Source organism: Parambassis ranga, chromosome 7 (genome assembly GCF_900634625.1).
Source record: "Parambassis ranga chromosome 7, fParRan2.1, whole genome shotgun sequence".
Taxonomy (NCBI): Eukaryota; Metazoa; Chordata; class Actinopteri; family Ambassidae; genus Parambassis; species Parambassis ranga.
Window position 1 is genome coordinate 12,444,987 of NC_041028.1, and position 10,084 is coordinate 12,455,070.

General features: G+C 41.7%; 1 protein-coding gene across 8 annotated transcripts in view; it reads left to right on the top strand.

Moving 5' to 3' along the window:
* Positions 1-6,147, top strand: part of chl1a (cell adhesion molecule L1-like a) — a 36,475-nt gene extending 30,328 nt beyond the window's left edge. For 5 of the 8 annotated variants that reach the window (XM_028409132.1, XM_028409133.1, XM_028409134.1 and 2 more), the window contains exons 24-28: positions 117-230; positions 492-653; positions 950-1,126; positions 1,945-2,017; positions 5,427-6,147. In XM_028409132.1, coding sequence (XP_028264933.1) covers positions 117-230; positions 492-653; positions 950-1,126; positions 1,945-2,017; positions 5,427-5,625 — 725 coding nt within the window. In that variant the 3' untranslated portion in view covers positions 5,626-6,147. The remainder of the gene's footprint in view (positions 1-116; positions 231-491; positions 654-949; positions 1,127-1,944; positions 2,018-5,426) is intronic. The other 3 variants (XM_028409137.1, XM_028409138.1, XM_028409139.1) reach the window with 3 other exon arrangements.
* The last annotated feature ends 3,937 nt before the right edge of the window (positions 6,148-10,084 follow it).

Genomic DNA, 10,084 nt, shown 5'->3' on the forward strand with positions numbered 1-10,084 from the left:
GCTGCGGGGGATCCTATTTGCCTCTGCTAATCCTCTTTTCTTCCTTTTCTCCGCTGCCTGTCTGCATTTTCCTTTCCTCCTTATTTTCCTCCTCCTATTTCTTCTCTCTTTATCAGTTCCACTCCTGTTGAACATAAGCTCTTATGTGAGTGACACCTTCGCCAAAATCAGCTGGACTGCCAGAGGAGAGCAGCGAGACTTGCAGCTTTATGTGGCTTATATGAATAACCGTAAGCTACTTTTCCTGTTTCCCGCCCTGCTAAACATTGATATGAATGTTGGGCGGCACCATGTTTAGGTACACCTGGGAATGTTTCATATTAGCATCTAAAAATATATTCTAATCCCTAAGGCTGCTTCCATCATTTCCACGATTACCTCTAAATATATTGAAAGTTATATATGGTGCCCGCAAACATATTTTATGTTGTGATAGCATGGACGCTAATACAGATTCGCCGCTTGTGCACATCTTGTGCTTGCTTGTGTAGGTGATGGTAACTGGTGGATTTCAGAGGCTGTAAACTCTTCTCAAAGTTTCCACGTTATTGATGGGCTCAAACCCGGGACGGTGTACACCGTACGCCTCATGGCCAAGAGTCTGCTCGATAACTCTAGTATTTACGAAGATGTTATCCAGACTAAAGTCTCAGGTGAGAGGAGAGAAAAATGTCACTTTTCGTAGAGTTTAGTGGTTTGCTTGATTGTTTGTGTGTTTGTTTTGTTTTCTTCCTGTCTAATATTTTTGTAGAAGAAACAGGAAGATGGTTATAGCTGAAGGGGTGTGAGTCAAATACAATGTGAGAGGAAAATGGTATCTGTCATAGCCTTTTCTGTTTTCACTCAAAGATAAAGATGTATGAGGAGCGCTGGAGGGGATTGTCATACTCAAATAGTCCGGTGTGTAAAGTTTTAAACTCTGTGTCTTTTTGCTTGTTTTCCTTCTCAGGTATGGCAAGTAAGGCGAGTGACTTCGCAACGCAGCGCTGGTTCATTGGGACCATGTGTGCCGTGGCCCTGCTCACGCTTGTTGCGCTCATCGCCTGCTTTTTGCAGAAAAACAAAGGTGGCAAGTATGCAGGTACGCCGCCACCCCAGCGACAAGAAATGTTCTCCGTGGAAAAAGGTCAGTTAGTCTTTGACCAGAGTTGTGTCCCCTTCTCATGAACCAAACATTCAACTCATTAAGTGTGGCTAAATCATCTGGATCTGCTTACAAACGTGTTTCTGCACGCATGCATGCATGTCAGAGAATATCCTTGAGATGCTTGCAGCCTGCATGATGAATCATTTGTATGCACCCCCTAGTCCTGCTTGGTACCTCTGATTACACACCTTGTCAAGCCAGACGAGTGGGAATCAGCTGGCTTTGTTCCGCACCTCCCCACCCCTCACCTGTGGAGACCTCCCTGGCTCTTCCTTTGCACCTTTGTGCTGCCCTGTATCAGAGCCAAATTCAGTCTCACAATGGTCTGTACCTGCAAAGTGTCTCTCCGCTCTGTTTCTCTCCTCCCAACCTGGTTTCCCGTCCTCTCCCCCACTTCTTCGCCTGCAGTAGCTTTTGACATGGAGCTCTGAATATTTCATCAGCTCCTTTGGATTCCCCCCTTTGCCCATCCAGCTCTTTTTCCATGAAACCTCTCTTTTGTCTCTGTCTCAAAAGCAACTGGTATTTTTTTAAAAGCATATTTGCTTAAAAAGGGCTGACATCCAGCGCTCTGTGCAGACACAGCAGAGAGGCTTTCCATGTAAAGAGTTGATCTGATGTTTACACAGACATATTTAGCTGACTTCAAGTCTTTTATGCACTCAGATCTGATTGTGTTTGGTTTTCCACATCTTTGGCTTTCCAAGAATTGTGGTGAATCACTCTCCTGGAAGATTATATGACTGAAGCATGTAGATTCTGCTTTTTAAAAACAAACTGTTCTGCTCTTTCTGCAGTGAAAGAAAAGGAAGATTTCCACCCGGACATGGAGTCACAGGGAATGAATGATGACACCTTATGTGAATACAGGTGAGCAATATGCTCTGCGCTGCAGAGAGAAAGTGCGATGACACTTTTATTTCCTGGAAATGTATCACTTTGAAGCCACATTAATCAGCTATGTGTTGCCATGAATAACTGATTTCTGTCTTATGTCACAGTAATGTTTTCCCCTTCCTCTCTAAAAAAAGCAAACCATGCATTCATGAGCTTTACCAGGATCCACCTAGAAGTCAGTGTACCCGTCATGTAATGGGCGAGGTAATTACACCGTGTACGGTAGTCCTCTTAAACTTAGTTCCCCTTTAGTTGGAATTATGTGCTTTCACAGTCAGAAAGCATGCGTATCACCTTGTTCCTATAGGCATTAGTAGGCAATTTTGTGTGTTTGTCAGTGCACGTGGATGCATATTTGTGTTTCTTTGTGTAAACTGCCCTATAGTTGTCAATAAATCATCAATCACAGCTGATCATTAGACACCTTTGATTGCAAAGGTGCAGCAGCCTCGACAAGTGTTTATCTGGGGGCTGCAACAGCTTCAAAAAGGTGGATTGAAACAAAAATCAATATGCAGATATATGTATGAGACATTTACTTGGGTTTGACCCTCAGGTCTAAACTTACCTTGTGGATTTACCAGTATTTGAGCAGAACAGTAAATTAAATGAATTTTTCCAACCTTGCTAACCTTAATGGGTACAGATGAAAAGATAGCAAGACGTCCTTTTATTCATCATTCACTCCCCTGACCAGAACATTTGTAAACAAACATTACAAAGCCTGCCTGATAAGCTTGGGCAGTTTATACTGCCATTTATAATGCCATCCCTTGCAAACTCACTGGCATGTCTGTCACCAAATCAACAATCAACACAATCAGAACATTTCAGTTGTAGATTGACTCTTAGGACAGCTGGAACCCATGTCCCCTCTAGGACACTGGAGGTGATTTAAACATTAAACATGGCTGTCTACTCAATTTTTAAAGCACTAATTCACACTCTCTTAGTATTGAATATGAATGTATTCCTGTTGAATACGTTAGCCACCGCTGCTCGTGCACAGATTTCACACACAGTGGAAGTGCTGATGGAAAATATCTCATGTTCAATGAAGCAGGCATACATTAAGCATGGCAAATGGTAAAGAAAAAAAAACAGGCTGTAGAGCCTGAAGCAGACAGCTGTTGTACTTTATAATAGCTGTTGAATTTCCATTGTTTGCATTGTTTAGCCTCTACGGTGACAGTTTAGGGAAATTGACTCAATCCTATTTTGCTTGACAGCGCTGCAGAGACTGTGTGACAATGGCGTGTTTGTTTGTGCAGATATTCACCTAAAATAGCCTCTTCTGTCTGCTTTGATTCTGCTCGTCATCGTATTATTCAGGACATGATTACTCACTATAGTCTGCTTGTTGCCAATTGGCTTCCTGTGGTTCCTGCCAAAACAATAATTCTGTTAAACAGGAAAAAATGCATTGTCTTTGTAGAATAAAAGGTGTTGTATCTGTGTCTAGCCTGTCGATATCTTTGGAATTCTATTAATGCTACATTACTACAAAAAAATCGCTAAGATGATAATATTGATATTGATTTAGCTCTGATACCAACATCACTTTGGAGCTCACTGAGCAGGAGGATCTGTTGTTTGTGAGGCAGTGCAGCTGTTCGGCTGTTTAGAATGCTTCTCATGGTTGGTTTCATGAGGCTGCTCTGAGTACTGTCCCCCCAGAGTGCCCTTAGCCTTGCTATGATGTTGTTTTCCTGGCTGTAGAGCTGGAATCTAGGGCTCTCTCGTGCCCTTTGAATCTCTGAAGGCAATAGACCACCCACTGGTATGCCACGTTTCTGGGGAGCTGACAAGTGGTAATTATGCTTCAGATGATTTCTCTTTGGAGACAGCCCTCTACTGCTTTGCCCTCTCTGTCCACTGCAGGAACAGCAGGTGTCATAGCTGGAGTAGGCTGTTAGCCAACAGTGTGGTGCAACTTTACCCTCAGCCTGACTGTTGATTTTTATTGTTGATTTATTTGTCTTACCGTCTCATGTTTTATGTGTAATTTGGGAGAAAGCGGCAGATGTGAGGAGGGTTTGTTCCAGACACCTTAAAACTAGAATAAATTGAACTTCAGGTGCAAAGTGGGACCTCACAGCCAAAGTTTCTGCGCTGCCCCCAAACCAAGTCAGCACGGGTCAATGGCAAGACAAATTTAATTATGTTCTGCTTGGTGATGTGGCTCCATCTCTTACCTGCTGGTGAGGCTGTCCCCTGTGAAAACCTTTTCACAGGGGACAGCTGAGGCTGAGCTGGATCCAGACCAAGGTCTTGAGTGAGCTGGGGCTCAAAAGCACTCAGCCCCATTTTATCACTGTATTCAAAGTCACTGTGGGCGGGCTGCGGCGACTGTGTCATTCCCCTGCTCTTAGATAACAGCCACTTATCTTTGGCGCTCTAGAGTCGTCAGAGAAAGAAGGTGTGATAAGAGCTGAAATGTGGACCTTATGTGTTTTGCATCGTAAACGGACTCATGAAATAGGACAGATAAGATTGGTTATTAAAAAATCCCTGTGAAGGAGACTTAAATTCTAATCTTAGTCTCTGCACAGAAATCCTGCGCAGAAATGTCAAGCTCGTATTTTGACACAGGCGTCAAGCACAATACGCCTCAGCTGGCGCTATCATACAGGAGCCACCTGAGTGTGTTATGAATACACAAAACAAAGGAGAGCAAAAGAAAGAGATGTGTTACCAAACATGGATAGTTTAGGGAATTGGAAAAAGAGGACAGGGAGGAAAAATATCCTCAGCGCTTTGAGGTGACCCCACATCTTGTAGTGAGACACCTGCATGTTGGCCAGTTGCCCAGCTCTAAATTGGCATCTAATCTCCTGCGTGTGAGCCCCTGGGAATACCGGGAATGACAGGCTGTTTGTCTGGGATTGCATATGCCCCACCTCTTCTCCTCTTTTCCTTCTACCTTTCTCAATCTCAGCCTTCAACCCCCAGCACGCACACACACACACACACACACCTCCCATTTGGCTTTCTTTCTCAGTGCACTCTGGCAATTTCCATTGCTGACTCTAAAGAGATTTTAAATTGCCTTTGGTCCTGAAGCCTTGGCAATTAGCAATTAGTGGAGTGATTGTAGCAAGCCCTCCCCACCTCCCCTGTGCTCGCTTTCCTGCTGTGCAGTCGCTGCATCCACCCCTGCTGACTGCCCCTAGTGATGTATTGAAACCATAAGAACCTGCTTCGTAGTGGTCTGTGTGTATCGGTGTGTTGAGCATTCTGTCTTTGATTTTTCTGTGTACAGATTTTGATTATTTGAAATACATGTATGTGCACGTGTGTCAAATACAGACTGTATGCTTTGCTTTGATTATGTGCTGCAACACTGACCTCGGCCATCCTTCTTTGTTGTCATCTGTGACAGTGACAGTGAAGAAAAGCCACTGAAGGGCAGTGGCTTGTGTTCCCTGAATGGAGATGACGTGCTCGGGGACAGTGTCAGCAGCCTGGTCGACTACACAGACGGCGAAGGAGAATTCAGCGAGGACGGCTCATTTATCGGAGAATATGCTGGACTCAGACACGGAGGCACTGTTAACGGACCCAGTGTAGTCACTGCATGAAGCCAGGATCCAAGTGAAATGGTCCACTTCGAATCCTGTTTAAGTTCAGCTTCCCTGACTTTGAATATACCTTGAATAGCCAAAAAAAGGGGAAATAAAAATGACTCAAATATGAAGATGGCTCTGTGACAGGCAGAACAAGAGGAGTGCACCCATTATACACACAAGTATAAAAAACACACAGCATCATTGTAAATATAGTGCTTTTCTACCAACCAGCTACTATCGACATTAATTTTTTACTGTAAGAAAAAACGTTTTTCTACAAAAGAATGACTGTACGGTAGATGTGTGTATCCCAATTCATTCATCATATACAGTGCTGGATGTCCTATTTATTGAAGACAAAATCATTCTTGTGATGATGAATATTTAGCCATAAATGCTTCCTTATACTTTAACTGTACATTTGATTTTTTTTTTGTGAATATGAAAAAGTGTGGAAGTTGATCATTTATATCTTTTTTATATATTATTAAAAATACAATGTCATTTTATATCAACATATCAAATCTTTTCTAACCTTCTCTTGGTTTTTCTGTCAAATACAATATCAAAACAAAACTCAGCCTCTGCTTTGGTTGATGGGAACAGCAGGGACAGAATCTTAGCAGGAAGGATAAAGTGATGAGTATAATTCTGCATGTATTTCCAGAGTGCTATTGTGAATGGATTTATTTAAAGAAACACTAATTGGTGAATAAAGCTTTCACCTTAGGGCCTCCTCACCAGTGAAGTGGAAGTTTTTAAAGTACAGCAATTTGTCATACTCCTATTTAGAAGATGTTGTACTTTTTTTAATCATTCTGCCCGATATCACAGAATGAATCACTCCACTACACCCTTCTACAATTACCAGGCAAACGAGCTTTTTATTATCGCGGAATTCTTAAAGTCGGGTAGATTTTTTATTTTTTTTGTTCTTTTTTGGGTTCTGTGATTCATCAGTTTCTATTTGCTGCTCATTTTCTGCAGTTTAGAAGGACCACCTTCTAAAGTGTGATCGCTTTTAAGTTGAGACGTCCTTCTGTGTAAACAGAATTATTACAAACTTTTCAATTCTCAAAACAGTCAGGAACATTGCATATGCTAGTAATACGTGTTTTTGTTATCACACCAAAACATGCCATAAATCTTCACATATCTAGAGATTTAGATTAAGATTCATTCGTTGAGAGGATTTGGTGTATACACTGCCTTGTTATGGTAGTTGCATGAAGACATCACAAAAAAGAAAAAGAAAACAAAAACATCACAGTAAAAAGAATGCGAAAGCAATAGTCTGTAATAAAGAGAACCTTTACTTCAAACCAAAAACAACACAAGCAGTCATGTGAAGAAAGTTTAGCCATGAAATATAGTTTTAACTTTGTATCTCTTTCCTATTACTGTACCAGATCCCCTGGCTCCAATTATCTGAACCAAAGCAGTACTTGCTCTTCACTTCTGAGGGGAGAATGTAGCACCTTTGATGAGGCAGAAGCCCCAACTAACGAAGATGGGAGATGATCGACTCATCTGTCATTTGGAGGGAGCTTCTTTAAATCCTTTTTAAAACTGCCCAACTAGCCCTCTGATATATTCTATTATTATTTTTTGAGCCTTTCAATAAAAATGGCTCCGGGCTTCTCTTCCTCATTTACCATATTTGTTTGTACCAAAACTCAAAACTTGTGATTCAAAGACAGCATGATGCACATTGTTACACTATCTTGAGTCACAATCTAGAGATTTACTAAAGGGCAAACCATGTTCTTTTTTGCATTTTATTTCAACCATTCACTGGCTTCTTGCATATCTCTAAAATACCTCAGAGGCTCTTATCTTCTGGTGTGAGGTTGTATAACTCGTCTATAGCCTGGCGATTACAAATAGGCATTCTCGTCGTAATCAAACCAGACTTGGGATAGTGGGGTTGAAAAGCACTCAATGCCTCATGGCAAGATAAAGGTCATTTAAAGAGATAATCCCTGTATTGTCAGGGATTACGCCCTCATCCGTTTTAAAATTGCTTTTTCTGCGCAACGTTAAAACCTCTAAACAACAACAAAAGATTACTCCAGTCACAGCCCCCCTCCTGAGTGTCACAGGCACTCCTTTTTTTAAAATGTGTAGGTGACACTTTTAAGGCGGCCGAGGTCATAATAGCCCTGTTTGGAATGGTGACATTAAAATCACCTGAATAGAATGGAATGACCGTGCTTGTTGGATGGCTATTTGTCCATGATATCATTGGTGAATGCTGCTCACACACACACACATAGATCCAAGCTCAAGGCAGATCACTCCCTCTCAGTCGATTTGATCGGAGCTGATATTTAGGCCAAGTACCCCTGGAAATTGCCGGTGGGAGGAAATCAATAGCATTCTTACACATGCTGTGAGTTCGAGTCACCGTTGCATCAACTTTAAACCAACTGAAGGGCACAAACAGAGAGGAAGATTTGCACTTTTCTCAGGGCGCTATATTTTGCATTTACGATACAAGTACCCGCTCAAGAAGAAGGTAGCATGATGGCTACGAAGACCTCATCAATATTGAACACTGTCTGGGTTCACAGAGAGGGGAAATGTGACAGGTGTTTCAGGAGATGCTCTTAAAGAAAGACCTTCTTCTCTTGGTTGGCTTTTGAAGGAATGCAGTTAAAGCATTTGCAGAGAAATCATTATCAGGAGTCAAGCCAACATCACTGCTCCTGCTTTTTAAAGGGACAAACATCCACTCAGGCCTATTTAGAGTTTCCACACAAGCACTCAGTCTGTGGGCGCCTCACCACAGAAAGGGGGGGGATCAGCATTAAAGGTTGTTTTTTTTTGACAGCATGCTCTTCCCTGAAACATATTTTGGCAACCTTGACACTCAATCAGTGGCAGCGTTTTATTTTCTATAGGCTTCCAATGCCGTCGCTCGTTCTTCTTGCATTTTTAAGTGGATGTGGGATGAATGCTTACCTTTTTTTTATTAAAATCCAAAGCAAACCAACAAGAAGAAAAAAAAATAAGCACAGCAGTGGCGCAAGATATTTATGTCTAGACACACTTCCAATATTTTGCTGTTACAACAGTCTAAAATGCATTTCTCTTTCATTAAAACTTTCTAACCTGTAGCTTCTATTGATTTCACTTTTGGAATAAAAACAAATCTAAAATGGATCAATACCTGAAATAAAAGCTGCCTCATCCGCATTAAGAATGCCATCTCATTTACGTGTCCCTTCCCTGTTTCTGCTCATTCTTTTGTCATCTCAACATGCTGCTATACTTACCTTGTACTAAAATTGAATTTGTCTCACTAGAATTCAAATGGAATGGGATGATTCTGCATACGGAGAATCCTTTTAGAGGGCTATTATTTCCCCCAGTAAACTGCTTTAGATGCAAGCGCAGACACTCTCAAATGCCAGCCAGCAATTGAGTGGATGTTTGTGTGTGTGTGTGTGTGTGTGTGTGTGTGTGTGTGTGTATGAGAGACACAGACAGAGAGAAAGAGAGAGGGGAGGAAGCAGGGACACTCAGCCGTGGCAGAAACTAATGAGACATGCATTGGTAATATGATTACAAAGTCCGCCTGGCCATGTCACAGACCAGAGGGGCGCTCGGGTGGAGACGAGGTAAAAGTGGACACTGAAATGCTGTGTGCTGTACCTGTAAAGGTGGAGAAGATGAAATAAAGATGCTCAGCTGGCTGTCATTTGCATAATGACAACACTTTGCATCAACAAAACCGTGCTTGATGAAGGTTGATTAAAAACTCAGGTGTGTGTGTGTGTGTGTGTGTGTCATTAAAGAATGCAGTGTGTCTTCAGCTGATCCTGGAAAAGATTTCATCTTGTACTGCAGGATTAGATAAGAGACTTTTAAGTGCTGTGTGGGTGGAGAATAATTCTCACCTTCCTTGCTTAGCTCAGGGCTGTCAAAGCGACAACTTGGCAACAATCTATACACAATAGTTTGCTCAAAGTCTGCGACAGAGCCGCGTGAAAAAAACACTCCCATAACTTGCACATTTAAAACAGAAGTGGCTTTTTTATTTGTTTATGTTTGAACACTCCACCTGGTCACCCGCAGTGATGTTTTGTTATTTCTGCATTTTTTTTTCCAACAGTGCTTGTTGATAATGATTGAATTGTTCTGGAGAGCGTTTCCTTTTTCTTTGCTTTTTAGGCAGTAAGTGGACACAGTGACAGCGTCTCAATTACCTCACAAATGTATTAGATGTGTTATTTCTGTCTGCTGATGTTAATCAGCAAGCGATCAAACAGAATAGAGATACACTTTAAACATGCGTCTGTTTTTTTCCTCATTTTTTTCTTCTTTTTTTTTTCAATGATTTTGTTCCTGCAGTGTGTTTTTGTTGTGGAACACCACTGCTGAATTATTCATGTCGCCTTCCCTTCATTAAAACAGCCCACATTTGCATAACACACAGGGGCCGCATAAGATGCATTAGGGCTTTTGA